Below are 19,293 nucleotides of genomic sequence, written 5' to 3'. Positions count from 1 at the left end.
AAAAAGGGACAATGCAGCATTGATGTGAAAATGACTCATGGCATTGGCAGAAGTGTCCTATTGGATTCTTAAAGTAAATTAAACATGTAACATGTACATTGGCCAGAATGTGATACCTGTACTACAGGTAATGGTGAGGAGATGCATACTCCTCACTCCACAGTGTGCATTTATGACAAATGAGATCCCCAATAGGCGGCACGGTGGCCGACTGGTTAGATAGTCAGCCTCACAGTTCTGAGGACCCGGGTTCAATCCCCGGACCCACCTGTGTGGAGTTTGCATGTTCTCCCCGTGCCTGCGTGGGTTTTCTCCGGGCACTCCGGTTTCCTCCCACATCCCAAAAACATGCATTAATTGGAGACTCTAAATTGACCGTAGGCATGACTGTGAGAGCGAATGGTTGTTTGTTCCTATGTGCCCTGCGATTGGCTGGCAACCAGTTCAGGGTGTACCCCGCCTCCTGCCCGATGACAGCTGGGATAGGCTCCAGCACACCCGCGACCCAAGTGAGGAGAAGCGGCTCAGAAAATGGATGGATGGATGGAGATCCCCAATAATATGGCAACATGAGAACGACCTTTGGATTGCGGTCGAGGAGTGTTGTAAATAAGAGAGCTGAGGTACACCCACATTTTCCAGTCAGAATCCTCAATTGTTGTCCAATATATCCCAACCAGTGTTAAGTCTGTGCCATTGCAGTTAAGAAAACGCCACTTTCGAATGAGTAGTGTGACTTGTATCGGTTAGCACTGTTCACAGTGAGACAACAACTGGTCTCTTTTTTCCAGAATAACGGCTGATAATATTCACAACCTAGATAGAGGCCTGTTTACTATTTATCAATGGGCAGGTAGCATTATCAGACTGCTGTTGGCGAAAAGCACTACTGCTGAGAATTCTGGGAGCTCATCATGTTTTTTTTTTGTTTTTTTGTTTTTTGGCATTTCAGATAACACATACAAAATTTTTCAATTAGTTAGATTAATACAGCTCCACTTATACAGCTAAGTAATTTGTTATATTCATTTGTGTCTTTTTTTTATTAGGTTGTATCGCAAAGGCAAGGAGAGCAGCAGAGACTTGTATTAACCCTGCACCCATTCACTGAGCAGTCTACAGTAATTGTGCCCTCAGGCTGCAGACACTTAGGGGAACTGTTAATAGCCAATAGAGTGGAGGTCAACCTGAACTGTTCAGCTGTTCAGGGTCTTTTCTCCCTTGTTCTCCATTATTCTGTATTCTCTTTTCTTTTTAAATCGAATCTTACATGAGCCATAACTTACATAGACATGTTTAATCATGTCATCCAAGACTGATGTCGAGTTACCTGATTCACAGGAATAACTGATCATTCCACAAATAGCCAACCCCTTCGTTCTTCCTGCTTGTTTTCTCACAATTCTGCACTATTTCTTTCCATTCGCAAATGGTTGATTCGTTGGGTAATACCACCCACATACTTGTAAGTACTTGTGGCTGAAAATAAATGCAACCACATGCCGCTACTTTTGTGTGTGTGTGTGTGTGTGTGTGTCTGTTTTGCAATTGCATGCATTCGCATGCTTTTAACCTGGTAAACGCTAGCAAAACGACAGTATAACCTTGGAAATGTAAATCCCATTGTGCGTTTGTTTCTCTTGGACCTTGCCTCTTTGTGCATGTCATAACTTTTGCATTCTCAGTGTGTCCATCTTAAGCTCTTTGGAGCAGAGAAAAAAAATTATTATGTAAAGACTGTACAGTAAAAGCTGAACCTCCATGACACTATCTGCATGGTACTTTGTCAGGGGTTAGACGGATGTATTTGCCATTGTTAGTGTTAATGCATGCGTGTGTGTGTGTGTGTGTGTGTGTGTGTGTGTGTGTGCATGTGTGGTGAAGGCTTTTCCCACACACACTGCATACTTTGTAAGTAGAAAAGAGGGTATATCAACTGTACAGTATCTCTGGATTTACACAGCTGGTATGATGGTTTTGTCTAGACGACACATGTCCAAATTCCAGCCTGCTGATATACCGAGGCAGGAGCAATCATTCAATGAAGAGTAGTTGCCGTGGTTTTACTATTGTGAAATATAATGCGAGAATGAGAAAGTTCCAGCCTTCAAGGCATGCTGGGTAGAAGAAAACCACCAAAGTCAAGGACGTGGCGACTGTTTAATATGGCTGATATTGCACTAATTCAAGACCATTGTGTTCAAATAAACATTAAAATCAAACATAACTACACGGCAAGGAGACGGCTTTCTTTCTGAACAAAACTGTTGCAGTTTAGCAAGATTCCTGGGATGTCTGGTGTGAATAGCTCTCTTGAGGTCATGCCACGGCATCTCAATCAGGTTGAGATCAGGACTTTGACTGGGCCGATCGAGAACACATATTTTCTTTTTCTGAAGCCATTTTGCTGTTGATTTGCTTCTATGTTTTGGATCATTGTCCTGTTGCAACACCCATCTTCTTTTGAGCGTCAACTGTTGGACTGATGGACTCAAGTTCCATCCATCCATTTTCTGAGCCGCTTCTCCTCACTAGGGTCGCGGGCATGCTGGAGCCTATCCCAGCTGTCATCGGGCAGGAGGCGGGGTACACCCTGAACTGGTTGCCAGCCAATCGCAGGGCACATCGAAACAAACAACCATTCGCACTCACAGTCATGCCTACGGGCAATTTAGAGTCTCCAATTAATGCATGTTTTTGGGATGTGGGAGGAAACCGGAGTGCCCGGAGAAAACCCACGCAGGCACGGGGAGAACATGCAAACTCCACACAGGCGGGGACGGGGATTGAACCCCGCACCTCAGAACTGTGAGGCTGACGCTCTAACCAGTCGGCCACCGTGCCGCCGGACTCAAGTTCTTTATATATTTATAAACTTGTTATTTCCATTGATGATGGCAAGCTGTCCAGGCCCTGAAGTAATAAGCACGCCCATGCCATGGTGCTCCCTGTACCATGCTTCACAGTTTGGATAAGGTTTTAATGTTGGTCTGCTGTGTGATTTTCCTTCACACATGGCGTTGTGTGTTCCTCCCAAAAATTTCAACTTTGGTTTCATCTGTCCACCAAATAGTTTGCCAGTACTGCTGTGGAACATCCAAGGGCTCTTAAGCAAATTCTATCCATTTATAGACAAATTGTCTAACCGTGGACTGATGAACATCAAGACTTTTACAGGTACTTTTGTAACCTTTTGAGCTTTATAGAAGTCAACAATTCTTAATCGTAGATCTTCTGAGAGATATTTTGTGTGAGGCATGGTCCATATGAAAACATATAATTGTTTGTGTGGCATTAGTTTAAGCAGTCTGTTTATTCATGTGATTTAGATGAAGATCAGAGTAGATTTTATGACCAATTTATGACCAATGCAGAAATTTAAGAAATTCCAAAGGGTTCACATACTTTTTCCTCCCACTGCTTATACACAGAGGACCCCAGCATACTATACATGGTTCGGCATTCGCAAAGTATCGCGAATTGTAAATTACTGTCTACACTAGGCTATGTATAATATTGATTGTATTGTAGAATCTCTTTAATTGAGACAACGAACAGTTGTCGCCTGAAAACGGCAAAATAGTCCGCACAACCAAACCTCCGCTCTACCACACTTGTCGTGCAGTTTGGTGGAAGTTCCGTCTACACACACTCACTCAACCAATCACAAATCTAACAGCATCCTTGTCATATTTTCAGCTTCTTTATGACAGAATTGAGAGACATTATTCTAAAGCTCTCTACAATTTAAATAATAACTAAATAATGATTCATAACGCCCTGATGGATAAAGATAATTAAATTACAGCAGCAAATCACGTGGGTCACGTTTGATGCACTTTCTACTCTGCCTTAAGTTCAGTCCTATAAAAAGCATATAGCACCAAAAACCTTCCAATAAACTAAAAATGAATATTTTCTGTTTGCTACAGCTCATATTTTGCTTCAGAATGTCCTGCTCAGTATGATGGAGGGGTTCCAGGGGCATTTGCTATGCCAAAATATTTTCCTTCACATCTACAAACTTCAGTTGAGAAAAAGGACGTGTGATGTTTTTTTTATAATCAATAGATTATCAAAACAATAATATACACCTACCACACATTATGAACACCTGCACAATCTAAAAAGACCTAATACAAGAGCCTTTCCAGCCTAAAAATAATGCTAAATGCTAAAAATGTAATAATGCTCAATTTTGTTTAACAAAGCAAATTTAATGCTGTTTATTATTGTGGTTGTAGTTATCAGTGTTGTAGAACTGTACTGCATTGTACTAAAAACTGTTCCTAATAATTTGGCTACACGAGACATGTAGCCACATGAGAGATTCAAAATATTGGAAACAACTATAACACTTTAAACATTACGTTAAACTAATACCCCTCTGTCTCCATCATTTAAAACGTTTTTCTCTAAATGTAGATACAGATAAGATTAAGCAGGACGATGGCTTCCTTGAAGGACACTGAGTCACTTAATGTCATAAAAATAGATTAATGACCTGTTCTTTTTATAAAATGTCTGCAAAGGTGACTTCTGCAAACTATTTGGGAAAACAACTTCATTCCTCAAGGGAAGGGCTTTTCTTCCAAATAATTTATGCTCACTCAGTGTTGTTTGCGTGCTCATTTCTTTGAATTATTCTTGCCCAATGTTGACCTTTATAAACTCAACTATCAACTCAACTTTATCTGGAGAGCACTTTAAAGAACAACCGCAGCTGTAATAAACTGCTGTAGCTTAAACATAAAAGGCAATAAACCATACATCCATTTTCCGTACCGCTTATCCTCAATAATAGGCTTGGAGGGCTGGAGCCTAACCCAGCTGACTCTGGGCGAGAGGCGGGGCACATCCTGAACTGGTCGCCAGCCGGTTGCAGGTCACATATAAACAAACAACCATTCGCACTCACATTCACACCCACGGGCAATTTAAAGTCTTCAATTAACCTACCACGCATGTTTTTGGGATGTGGGAGGAAACCGGAGTACCCGGAGAAAACCCACGCAGGCACATGCAAACTCCACACAGGCAAGGCAAGTTTTTTACCCGGGTCCTCAGAACTGTGAGGCAGATGTGCTAACCATTCGTCCACCGTGCCGCCACAATAATAATAATAATAATAATAAGCCATACATCCATTTTCTTCCGCTTATCCGAGGTCGGGTTGCCGGGGCAGTAGCTTCAGCAGGGAAGCCCAGACTTCCCGCTCCCCAGCCACTTCCTCCAGCCCTTCCAAGGGGATCCCGAGGCGTTCCCAGGCCAGCCGAGAGACGTAGTCTCTGCAGCGTGTCCTGGGTCGTCCCCTGGGAATAATAATAATAATATAAACAAATATAAATACATATTTATTTCTCATTACCATATATAATAAGACACATTGGCATTCGGCATACAGGAGGTCCAGAGTTGTACCCTCTTGTTGCACAATTCACCATGTTGTGGGAGAAAGGAACATAATTGAAGTCTCCACCGAGACATGTGTATGTATGTATGTGTATGTATGTAGGGATGAGGGCGCCGAGATACTGAAGTTGTAATTTTTATCGCAGCGTGCATGACGTCTCTCACGCTGGCTGCAAAATGAAGTTTGAATGTAAACAAACAACTGCAGTTTTCTAAGAGCTGTTCATTTGTCCGTTGGCGAGTAACACACATACAAAAGGGATGGTTCAAATCTTTTGTATGATTTAGTCTTTCTTTCTCTCCAACTACATTTCATATAAACATTCATCACAATAAACCACAGAGCAAATACATAAGTTTCATTTATTATTATTATTATTATTATTATGTGTGTCGTCGTAACCTTTGAGCGAACGAGTGAACCTCTAGGATGTATTGACATAACACTGATGACGAACAAACAGCAAATAATTTTGTGCATGTTCTATATTTTATTTCTAAATTCAAATTTCAGAAAACTTCTGAAGTCATTTTAATATGAGAAATGTAAATGTTTTGGAGGGTTTTTAAGTAGAGCCAGTTCATTGTGTTTACAATGTGTGTGCGTGTGCATGCATGAGTATGTGAATGTGTATTTGTGTCACAACAGATGCTACAATGTGCTTATTGTAGACGGAGGAAACACCATCTGTCTTTTGCATGAAGAGTGTTTTTCTCCGCTGCTCTTAAAAGACTGAGGTCTCCCATTACACCTTTAATGATGTATAGGATTTGTCGGATTCTTCTCTCTTTCTGTCTGTGTTTGTATCAGTGTCGCACAGCTCTTATGTAATGCTTGTGGTATTATGCAAGGGTGGGTGGGCTGACTGTTGTTTCTGCCCCTGAAGTGACAAGCCGTCCGTCTCTGCTTGGGTCAATCCACGTTGATCTCATGAAGCTCAGGGATTTGGCAGCTGACTTCACCCCCACATGCTAGATTTCAGCATCCGTTCACAGTAGGGCTGCAACTTCCAACTATTCATATAAATGATTGATTCTTGATATTGAGATTATTCAATTCTATCAATCAAGTCATTCCGTGTCTCTTATTTGGTACCTAGTGTACCTTGATTTATTTATTTTTTACATTTATTTACTTTTTTAGTTTCAAGAAATGTGTGGGCCTACACAAACATGCTGAAACACTGTAGTACAGTGTTTCTTAAACGTTTTGCACCAAGTACCACCTCAAAAAATACTTAGGTCTCCAAGTACCATCATAATGACCAAAGTTAAAATAGTAAAATTGTAGGCCTGTAGTAGGTAGTGTTTAGCAAAAAATGAGGCAGAGTTTTTTTTTTTTTTCCTAAAAAATATACTTAATCTTATGGTACGCGGCTGTAACAGTACGCATAGTTTGAACATTAACATTGCACTTAAATAAAGGAGGGGGGAACAGTTCTTTAATAGTGATTCAATTAAAATGTATTGCACATAAAAGTTAAGTAAAAATTATTCCTAAATAAATGTGAAAATAAATAGTTGTGAATTGTGCTTAAAAGTTAAATACAACTGAACTCTACTTACTAATATACTGTACTGGATTTAAAAAAAAAAGTAAATTAGGCCACTGTAACATTATGCACAGTTCGATCATTTAATTCAGCTTCCCGAAAAACCGCACAACATTCTTCCTTTCTCAACTTCCACTACATGGTTCTCTGCTCTACCTTTGTCTTCTTAATCTTCCTCCCCATCACCAGAATCATTTTACACACCACCATCCTATGCTGGCCAGCCACACTCTCCCCTACCACTACCTGAGAGTCAGTAACTTCCTTCAGACTACATCATCTGCACAAGATGTAATCCACCTGCATGCTTCTACCTCCACTCTTGTAGGTCACCATATTTTCCTGCCTCTTCTGGAAGAAACTGTTCACGACAGCCATTTGCATCCTCTTTGAAAACTCTACCACCAGCTGTCCCTCCAAGTTCCTTTCCTGGATGGCGTACTTACCCATCATTTCTTCATCACCCCTGTTTCCTTCACCAACATGTCGATTACAATCTGCACCAATCACGACTCTCTCTCTGTCTGTGATGCTCAGAACTACTGCCTCTAGCTCCTTCCAGAATTTCTCTTTCGCCTCTAGGTCACATCCTACCTGTGGGGCATCGCCACTAATCACATTATACATAACACCGTCAATTTCAAGTTTCAGCCTCATCACTCGAGCTGATACTCTTCTCAGCTCCAAGACATTCTTAGCTAACTCTTCTTTTAAAATAACCCCAACTCCATTTTTCTTCCCATCTACATCATGGTAAAATAATTTGAAACTAGCTAGAAACTTCTAGCCTGACTGCCTTTCCACCTGCTCACCTGGACACACAATATATCAGCTTTTCTCCTAATCACCATGCCAACCAACTCCCAAACTTTTCCTGTCATAGTCCCAACATTCAAAGTCTCCATATTCAGTTGTAGGCTCGGTGCTCTCCTCTTCTCTTCTGCCTAAGAAGTCGCTTTCCACCTCTCCTTCATCTTCGACCCACGGTAGCTTATTTTCCACCTGCACCCACTGGCAGACGTTGTTAACCCGGGGCACGACCGATGAACGCTCATATTTGTTTGGCAAAGTTTTAAGCCGGATACCCTTCCTGACACAACTCTTCTGCATTTATCCGGGCTTGGGACCGGCCTACAGTTTGCACTGGCTTGTGCCCCTCCTAGGACTGTATGAGAATGTTGTAGAAGTGATCATTTGAAATCCATCCATCCATTTTCAACACCGCTTATCCTGGTTAGGGTCGCGGGACGCTGGAGCCTATCTCAGCTGACTTCAGGCAAAAGGCGGACTACACCCTGAACTGGTCGCCAGTCAGTCACAGGGGACATTCACACTCACATTCACACCGTCACTGAGTGGGAACTGAACCCACGCTGCCCGCACCAAAGTCAGGCGAGTGTACCACTACACCATCAGTGACCATCATTTGAAATTGTAAATGAAATAAAGAGTTTCATATTGATATTAAATTTGCTACCTTGTTTAATCATTGTTGATTTATATTGTGATAAATCATTAAAATGACCATTTTTCACATAGATGAATACAGTGTTCCCTCGCCACTTCGCGCTTCACGTTTTGCCGCTTCAGTGCTTCGCGGGTTTTTCCAAAATATTTATTAAAAATAAATAAATAAATAAACTACAGCCATATCGGCAGCCATATTGTGGAAAGACGCGTTTGTTTCATGTTGATGCGCGCGAGAGAAGGTTTCCCTGCATGCCAAACAAAGAGATGAGTTGACTCAGAGGCTTTGTACATGCCTGTACTGTACGGGCACTCATACAAGGCGCGAGATTGGTTCCCGGTGAGACATCGACCAATGAGAACATGAGTGGATTTATCCCGTGAGCTGATTGGCTGCGCATTATCACAGCCTCACCCAGCATCTTCCCTTCTCTTCTCGCCAGTCTCGTCCACGCTGTTGTGTTCGCAATAACTTTTTTTGTTTAAGCGATAATTTTTTGGATTAGTTAAGCAAGCCCTTACAATGCCGCCAAAGCGCTGTGCCCCTGCAAAACCTTCCTCCGGGGTGCCCAAGAGGAAGAAGAAGATGATGACCATCAGCGAAAAAGTGAAACTGTTAGATTTGATCAAAGAGGACAGAAGTTATGCATCTGTGGCACGCCATTATGGCGTGAATGAATCTACAGTGCGGTACATCAAGAAAGAGGAAGCAAACATCCGCAAAACTGCTTCAATAAGGAAGCGAAACGTGTGGTAACTCCGTGAAATAAGAGACGGGGTTATGTCCTTGTACAGGGGGATTTTGAAGCAAAAGAAAAAACAAAGACAACAACTACCCATCACCATGTTTTTCTACAAGGTAAAGCCCCAGCTACACCATCAGCGCCTCCAGCAGAAGAGTCTCCGAGTGAACCTAAAGCCTCTACGAGTCAAGTGGGAGCCTCTCCTCCGCCACCAACGCAAGCCTCTTCGCCTCTCTCAGAAGGCAATGTTGAGGAATGTTAATTACTGTATAAGGTTTTATAATTAAAGATTTAAGTAAATATGTGTACTGTTGTAATCCTTGTCTCAAATATGTAAAGTATAAATACTGTTTACATATTTTAAACATTCTGGTATCCACATACACATCCACGAAAATTCCTAGGGGGGATGGTTGGGGGGGCAAATCCTACTTCGCGGTTTTTCACCTTACGCGGGGGGTACTGGTCCTCATTAACCGCGAAAAACGAGGGAACACTGTATATTTAATTACTAATATAACATGAAATTAAGTTCATGTGACCAAATTTATTTATTATGATTTATGTATGTTTTATTTATTTTAACCGCTTATCTTCACTAGCTATACCAGCTATCTTCCTGCGGGAGGTGGGGTATACCCTGAACCGTTTTATTTATTTTTATTTATTGAATTCATTTCAGAAGTGTTTCTCAAACTGGTAGCCCATTCACTTTGACATGTAAGAGAAGTTGTAGAAACTAAGTTCTTAGTTTAAAAAAAGTGAGTGAACCTTGGTTTACTGGTTTAGTACATTTTGCACAATATGGTGTTCTCCAACAAGGAGCTGAACGGCGAAATTTCCAACACGTGCTTGATCCATGAAAATAAGATTTTACTTATTTGTTTTTCTGTAATTTTCAGCAGTGTACAACTGCACGTCATCATACTGAGGAGAAGTTTTAGGAATCATTTGCTCCTTTCATGGAACAACTTCTGTAGCCTTATTTTCTTGTTTGCTGGTCTCAATGTAAAAGTAGTAACATTAGATCGATATTCCAATAGTCACACAGTAAAACTATAACTGAAAAAACAATTTATTAAACCAGAATCACACTTGCTATAGACTACAGACAATCGCCACAGTGGAAAAATCAAGAATGCTACATTTATAGCACTTTTGCATATACCTTTCTGAACATGTCAAAAGTCATCACATCTCTTTCCTGCATTACGTGAATCATAAAAATCTCTACCAATCGAAAATGTATTTGCATCTACTCCCTTTATGAGTAATTGTCAAATTTTGGCTGTTACCTCCAAAATGCCATTTTGAAATTGTTAACATTTTGTGTTCTGCAAAGTGGTCTTTAATCTATACAAGTAAACTGTGGTGAAATTTTGGGGCAAAATTAGCTAAAAAAAAAAAAGAAAAAAACGGAAGATACAGAACATGTCACAGCATGCACAGGAAACCATTTTGATCCAGCTCATTAACTGTCCCTAAAAAAAATGCAGTTTGATACAACCTTAACCGCCAACGGGTGATTACTTTGGGATTTTACATTCAAGTCCACCCTTATTGTGCTGTATACAAAATAACCTGCAGACTGAAGTATGGAACACATTTTAGATTTCTGTGAAATCTCCTAGTCGTAGAATTCTATATTTCTATAACTTTGCATTTTTTCAATATTTCCGTAGCCTTTTCATATGATTTTATTCATTTGCTTTTTTATTTGTCACTTAACTGCCACCCTCATCTTGTTCTGTCATCTTTGCTGATGCCACCTTCTATGAAGAGACAGGCCTGTGTTCTGGCCACACAAGGCAGGCTGCAGGTGCCATCGCCTGACTCACGAGATCTTGGTTATGCTGAGAGAGAGAATGTCACTGCACATTTGGTTGCTATCATGTTACACAAGCTCATAAACAAACACACACTCACAGACACCAACATACAGCAGTTAAGTAGACACACAGTGGAGCTAGGCAAGCAAATCCCAAATACACACACAAACATACACACACAGGGTGGGTCATGCTTGGCTGGAGCTACTTGTAACTCACCTGCTTGTATGCATGTAATAGGAAATGTGCATAAGGACCATGTGGCATATTTTGTCCTGATTGGCACCTGATATCAGACAGACAATTCATTGTGTCTGTTAGGTCATGACCCAATTAAAAAGGAATGTATATTTCACACTGACCACATACATTATACAGTGTGTTTACCACATTTACAGTATACTGTATGTAAATGTTTGTAATCCCTAAGATTGGTATTGGTTGTTGGTTGTTGTAACAATACACAATGCATTCGGAAGGGAAACAAATGATACGCAGGCGAGAATAGCAAGCACTTGTTGAATTATCCTTGAAGTGTTATTTACCTTTGCTGAGCGAGTTGGCAAATCCCACCATCAAGGTCATCAAAAAGAAGCAATGCAATTATTGGCGAGTGCCTGGGGCAAAAGGCTCTAGGAATGTTGACATAATGCATTTAACTACTCATCGAGGACATTCAATATATAATGATTAAGGTGAGTGAACAGCTGGGGAAGAAGCCAAGCATACTGTAGAAGTATTAGTTACTAATTAACTACTTGTGATTAGTATTTCATTATTTTGTGCCAAAATGAGAACCACATAAAAAAATATATATATAATGCATGTAAAAAAATAAAATTAAATAAAAAAAGAGTCACACACAGTACGTCTTTGCTAGGCAGACCCTTAAGATGTGATTGTGGTATTCATTTACTGTGGCATCATCCCAGACTTAAGAATTACAATTTACTGGAGTTTTATGGATGAGTTTATTGAGTTTGAATTTATTGTTAGCCAGTCAGCAACAGCAAACATTGCACACAATGACACAATATCAAACAATCAACACATAAACACAGTACATTTTTTATTCTGGAGTTTTAGGTTGTGACCCCTCGTTCAATCCGACAATGCATATTTAAAGAATAATTGAAAGTTCATATCCACTAGGCCATAAATAATTTTGTACACCATTAAAAGATTAAAGACAATCCCAAAATGAGTTAGGGAGCTCAGTTTGACTAAATGTCCGTTACAAGAGTAATCAGAAAAGCCTGCCAATCTACATGTAAATAAACGATGCACTCTCTCTGTTAATTCTATATCACGTTTTACAATACCACAGTCGAACTACAGAATATCATTCCAAGTAACTGTAATTCCGCCTACTTGAAAATCTCTTTGAGTTAGCATAACCATAATGCACAACAAAACATTTTCCGGCTGCTATTTCCAACTTATTTCTAGACCTCTCGTAAGCTGCATCGAAACCAAACTGAATCAAACCGCAGAAATCATCCCCAAAAAAAAAAAAAAAACGACTAAAATAACCAGGAAGTTTGGCATCATCTGGAAAGAGCTGAACACAAAGAAACTGCAGCATTGTCTCTAAATAATTGATATAGCAGATAGTATAGTATAGTATAGTATAGTATAGTATAGTAAGAAAGAGCTTAGGGCCAAGTACGGACCTTTGAGGCACTCCAGATGTGACCTTAGTAAGTTCAAAATTTGTATTTCCAATTGTCACAAACTATTTCTGCCCAAACAAATATGCGTGAAACCATTCAAGCAGTTTACCAGCAATACCATACGATTCAAGCGTATGCAGGAGTTTAACATGAGACACACTGTCAAAATGCTTTACGGATATCCAAGTAGAATGCATCAACGCATGCACCACTATCAATAGCATTGCTCCAGTCATTCAGCATGCATAGAAGCTGAGAAACAGTCGATCTACATTTGCAGAATCAGTGCTATTTGCTAATAACTGATTATTCTCAAGGAAAGTTTCAAGGGCATCAGCAACAATAGATTCCAGAACTTTACTTGCTGCACAAGGTAAACTCACACGACTATAATTTTAAATTTTCGATTATAGACCTTTTTTGGGGTGGCACGGTGGGCGACTGGTGTACCCCGCCTCCCGCCCGAAGATAGCTGGGATAAGCGGTGAAGAAAATGGATGGATGGATGATGGATGGATGGATGGATGGACCAACCATACTTGCTCTAGCTTATAGTAAAAAAAAAAAGGCACATACAGTAAGATAAAACACACATTTGAATATGCTCATTTAATTTAATCATCAACTGATTTGGCAGATATAAATTCAGCATCCCAATCAGTCTTCCCAAGTTCATTCCTAATTGAAAATTAATTACATAATGGGAGAGTACGACCATTTAATTAAACCTTGTTCAGCTGGGCTCAGTTGGGAAGCATTTGTCTCAATTGGAAGGCTGTTGGTGTGTTTTCCACTCTCTCACTTGCCATGTTGTGGTATCCAAACAGTATGATACCTAACCACCTAAAAGTCTTGAGTTACACTTTGAAAATGTAAATCTTTATTTCAATTGCATTTTTTATCTCTGATCTTGTATATATAGTTCCGTAATATCCTCACAAAAGAGCTTGTAATAGAGAGAGACCAGATACAGTGCACTTCATGCTCACAGAGAAAGACCCTGACCTCCTTTCATTGATAAGACTTTGATCAGTGCTTGTTAATTGGTTCTAATTTTTTGTTTTATGGTTGCTGTGCTGATGAGCTAATTTGTATGACGGTATGGATATCATCTCTCAGTTGATAATAATTGGCTTATTCCCCTCCGTTGATTGTGTTCTATTTTGTCTGCAGCCATTCACGAGTTCCCAAGAGATTACTTCACAAACCAGGAGCGCATTGATGGAGCCGTGGGACTGCATGTCCTCTGCGTGAGTGTCTTTTGAACTGTACAGTCGCTGCACACAGTAAAATAGTAGTGGCCACCTCTGATCTACAACTAAGTAGTTCTTGTTTTGTTTTTTTTTGCTTTGTATAAAGTATATCATTTATTTAAAAACAAAACAAAAAAAACAACACTATTTATTCAAGTTTCAAAGATTAATACAAAACAGCCTATTCTCTAGAGATCACTTCAACCATTCCCACTTCCAAGGGCTTCATCTTAATTCGTAATACATAAGAGAATGGTTTTTAATAAAGAGCGAGCGCTCACATCTCATGAGTGTGTAGTTGCATAACAATGCTATGAATATGTACATACATGATGTGACCTATAAAAGGGAATAATTAAAGCATGTAGATGTGTTTCAGTGAGAGTTATGCTTCTCTCTACAGGAGAAGACAATGTCAATTGTATCTCCCTTCAATGAAATCAAACATAGTGAGCACACAGTCATTGTGCTATGTGGTGAAAGCTATTGTAGGCTTACTGTATGTATGATGGGAGGAATCAAATCAAATCATTTCTGTGTTGCCTCAAGCTTCATTTGATTATTTAGCGACACTTTTTATTACATTTAACCTCCACAAATACAGTAAACAGTACCAATCAAGCATTACCTTTTTCAAAAGGTAATTAGACAAATCTTTTTGAGCTTTTTTCCCCACAATAACAATCAAAATGGTTTTGTTCAAAGTTAAATTCACCATAACCTGTTCAAGTGACCCCTCCTCAAGTCTTGAGATGGAGGGGTTTCCAATCATCCTCTGTGCTAAATTGCCTGGCGTTTCATTCCCCTGATAGTCATCCAAGGCAAACAGGTCCTAGGTGAGGGATCAGACAAACTATGCCTCTGATGACTCCTTAAGATGATGGGAAAATGTTAGACTTAGATATCCTTCGCCTACACACGGGACACCTGGAACCCTCCTCCGGAACCAGGCCTGAGGGAGAGGGGCTTGATGGAGAGAGCCTGGTTCCGGGCCAGGCAGACAACAATGCCCAGCCTGTGCATCAGTACCGCCAAAACAAAGGTCATGTTGAACTTATTACCGACAGCTCAACAACAGCAATCATACTTGACAGCATGACGCTGGAAGGCGGCAACTTTTTCAAGTACCTCGGCTCCTCGTTCGTGGATAGCGGACAAGGCACTGCAGAGATCATCCTTGCCTGATCAGCCTGCGCACGACTACAGGCTTGCCTGTGGTCCTGCCATGAGAGCTCCCTGAGAATGAAGGGAAGGAGTAGATCCTGGTCTGCACCATCCTGTTGTACGGATACAAGACATGGGCGGAGAGAAAAGCAAAGCAAATTTATTTATGTAGCGCATTTCATACACAAGGTAACTCAATGTGCTTTACATGATTAAAAGCATTTAAAAACAAAGAAAACCATTAGAAGTAGAAGACCAGTAGCAGAACTTGAAAATCTATTCTAAAACTGACTGAGAGCCAGTGTAGAGACTTTAGAATTGGAGTCATATGCTCTGACCTCTTTGTTCTAGTCAGAACCCGAGCTGCAGAATTCTGAATGAGCTGCAGCTGTTTAATGCTCTTTTGGGGGAGATCAGTCAGAAGACCATTACAAGAGTCAAGTCTACTTGTGATAAAAGCATGGATGAACTTCTCCTGGTCTGCTTGGCACATGCAAGCCTTCACTCTGGATATGTTCTTCAGATGGTCGAAAGCAGTTTTAGTAATTGATTTGATATGACTGTTGAAAGTCAGGTCGGAATCTATCAGGACACCAATGTTTCGGACTTGGTCTTTGGTTTTTAAAGAGAGTGAGTCCAGGTATTTACTAACAGCAATCCTCTTTTCTTGGATTGGAAGAAATTGGATTGGAAATTTTGGCTCATCAAGTTATTCTTTTTTAGATAGTGACACAACACCTCAATTGAACTGTAGTCATCTGGAGACACTGCAAGATAGAACTGTGTCATCTGCATAGCTATGATAGTCAAAGTTCAGAAGAATTTGACCCAAGGGTAGCATATACAGGCTGAACAGGAAGTGTCCAAGGACTGACCCTTGAGGGACCCCAGAGGTCATTGCCATTCGATGAGATTGTACACTTCCAATGGTTACAAAATAACTCCTTTCCTCCAGGTAGGACCTGAACCATTTAAGGACTGTTCCATTTAGTCCAACCCACGTTTCCACCCTGTTCAACCTGTATTATGATCTACCGTATCAAAAGCCCCACTGAGATCCAGCAAGACCAGAATTGACACCTTTCCCCGAGTCAGTACTCAACCTTATATCATTTAGCACTTTGATAACAGCAGATTCAGTACTATGATGAGTTCAGAAATCTGATTAAAGTTCGTCAAAAAGTCCATTTAAGTTCCAGAAATGGCTGAGTTGATTAAAAATAACTTTCTCAACAATCTTGGCTAAGAAAAGGAGATTTGATATGGGTTTATTGCTTGCTAATTTGGAAGCGTCCAGGATTCTATTTTTTAGAAGAGGTGTTATGACAGCTACTTTAAGAGCTTTAGGAAACGCGCCTGACTGAAGTGAGCAATTGATTATGTGTTGCAAATTAGTTAGGACAGACTTTGCAATAGCTTTGAACAAGTCAGATAGTATTAAGTCAAGACAGCTCGTTGATGGTTTCAGCTGCTGAACTGTTTTCTCTTCAATTTTTTGGTCAACTGTGTCAAATTCTGATATCTGATATTCCTGGGTGGCTTCATTTTATCATTTTGCTGATTTGTGCTGACATTTAACCTGATGGATTGTATTTTTTCACTACAATAACAACCAAATTCATTGCATTTATCTGCTGTTAGGAATTCTGGAGCGATCTGATTCGGGGGGGTTGTGACCCACAACAAACAGAGTGCTAGTATTGTTGAAGTTCTTACTGATGATTTCAGAAGTATTGCTGTCTAGACCTGACTAACTTGGTTAAAATTACAAAGACTTTGTCTGTAGAGGAAAAGCTGACCTGAGGAAACTAGAAGTCTTTGACAACAACTGTCTCCTGGACATCCTTCACTGCCAACGACTTAACCATCCACCAGCGAGGCCAACTTTGTGCCCTCTCCGCTATTCTCCTTCAACGTCGCCGCCAGTAGTTTGGTCACGCCACCAGCTGATGCCCTGGTGATCTTATCTGGGCGGTCCTGCAACCGACCCCCTTTTCAATCTGGCAAAGGCAATTGAAGACATGGGCAACCATGCTCAAGGATGACCAGAAGGGTTCAGTGACCCCCCAAGTTGTCAGCCTCCCCTGATGGAACAGGGTTTGGCTGACCAACACATGAGTAATAGCGCAAGTCCACTGTGCTTGGCTGCTTTTGTTTGGAACGCCGTCAAGGCCAATTAAGATGTCGGCTCAACCCAGACTGAATGAAACTTCAACAACCACAACAACAACCACCTGGTGGTGTGATGGCTGCGATCGTCGGGGAGGATGCCAGTCAGGCCTGCCAGACCCAAACGTATTATGACGGAATGCCTGAAACATCTCGCAGAGTATGGTCAGTTTTTTCAGCTCTCACCTCTGGTAGAGCTTTGATCATTTCCCTGGGAAGCGAGGCACATTGGATCCGACGGGGCCAAGTTACGTGCCTCCATTGTTGATCCCCGAACCAGTTGGTGGACACCAGTGGTGAGGAATGCCGTCAAGCTGAAGAAGATCAGACGTTTTTGGCCTGTGGGACACCTGAAGCACCTGATGGGTTCCAGCATGCCAAGCAAAATGCGGCTTTGACAGCTACTTAAGATAAGTTTGCATTATGTTCCCGGCAGCCATGGCAATCACCAAAACGACATAGGCGTGACACAACATGGGGAATACGATCGGCAACTTTGACAGGCTGTGATTGCCATGGATGCCAAGCCATATTTTTAAACTGTCCAAAAAGAATGGAAGTGGTTCATAGTGGGACGCAGCATATGCATACCGGGCATCTCACAATCCCTTCAAATTCTGTCACATTCTGTCGCATTTGGTGGCAGTTTATAGGCCTGGTCTGTTGCGTTCTACTACGGTCTGACATGCTGCACGTGACCTTGGAGGGGTTATATGTTCCTGGTGGCCACAGCAGCCCCATTTGCCCAAAATGAAGTGCGCTGTAAGATTCCTGTAAATGTGTCCACTGGATTTCAGTTGAAGGAATATTGGATTTTAACCTGATCCTTGAAAACTGATCTAATAAAAACTTCAGAGGAAATATTGCTTCATGTGAGTTGCCACATGTACCCTTCTACTGTATATCCTCAATACACTAAGATACAGCCTAAAATGCCACATAATGTTGTGTCAGAATGGTAAAGTTATTTAAAGTCATGACAAGTTCACAAGTGTGTGTCTGTGTGTGCTTGTGTTTGCAGGCAATCTATATGTTCTATGCCTTGGCCATTGTGTGTGATGATTACTTCGTCCCCTCGCTAGACAAGATATGTGAGGTAATTGACAGTCATTTAACACCGCATTTAATGAGTTTTTAAATGTTGTTAACAAAAATGTACCATGGTGATTTGTCTTTCAGTTTTCATATCACCTTTTTTGTCTCACTAGCGTCTTCATCTTAGTGAGGATGTTGCAGGCGCGACCTTCATGGCTGCAGGAAGTTCAGCACCTGAATTGTTCACTTCGGTCATAGGTGACAAATACACGCACACACAACAGATGCACCAATAAAGATTCTTATTGCACCCATAAAAATCCCTAAATCAATCAAAGTCGGTTCATCGGAGATTATTACCTCACACATTACACACATATAGCAGTGTAAGACTCTAATAGCAGACAACAAGTGTTTCGTGCGTACTTCAAATTGTTCAGTGCATGGTTTCAAGCACATACTACTGTACAAATTATAACTTGTATGTTAAATTAAGGCGGCACGTTGGACGACTGGTTAGCACAACTGCCTCACAGTGAAGATAGCTGGGATAGGCTCCAGCACACCCTAGTGAGGATAAGCGGTACAGAAATTGATGGATGAATGGATGTTAAATTTACATAAAAGGGTTTCCAGGTCGTGGGTTTTCTCCGGGTACTCCGGTTTCCTCCCACATCCCAAAAACATGCATGAATTGGGGACTCTAAATTGCCCGTAGGCATGACTGTGAGTGCGAATGGTTGTTTGTTCCTATGTGCCCTGCGATTGGCTGGCAACCAGTTCAGGGTGTACCCCGCCTCCTGCCCGATGACAGCTGGGATAGGCTCCAGCACGCCCGCGACCCTAGTGAGGAGAAGCGGCTCAGAAAATGGATGGATGGATGGGTTTCCAGGTCTCCAAAGTAGGAAACCTCTTTAAACATTTAGAATTCATATTCCTGCACCTATGAACAAGAAATTCAGGAAATAAGTAATCAAAAAAAGGAAAAAAAACTG

General features: G+C 41.0%; 1 protein-coding gene across 1 annotated transcript in view; it reads left to right on the top strand.

Moving 5' to 3' along the window:
• Positions 1 to 19,293, top strand: part of LOC133486262 (sodium/potassium/calcium exchanger 3-like) — a 110,833-nt gene that overhangs the window by 77,434 nt on the left and 14,106 nt on the right. Inside the window, 3 exon segments of the mRNA XM_061791144.1 lie at positions 13,851 to 13,927; positions 18,285 to 18,359; positions 18,472 to 18,556. Of these exon segments, the coding sequence (XP_061647128.1) occupies positions 13,851 to 13,927; positions 18,285 to 18,359; positions 18,472 to 18,556 (237 nt within the window).

Source organism: Phyllopteryx taeniolatus, chromosome 11 (genome assembly GCF_024500385.1).
Source record: "Phyllopteryx taeniolatus isolate TA_2022b chromosome 11, UOR_Ptae_1.2, whole genome shotgun sequence".
NCBI lineage: Eukaryota > Metazoa > Chordata > Actinopteri > Syngnathiformes > Syngnathidae > Phyllopteryx > Phyllopteryx taeniolatus.
Note: the sequence above shows the minus strand (reverse complement) of the source record. Positions and strands in the feature narration are given on the sequence as shown.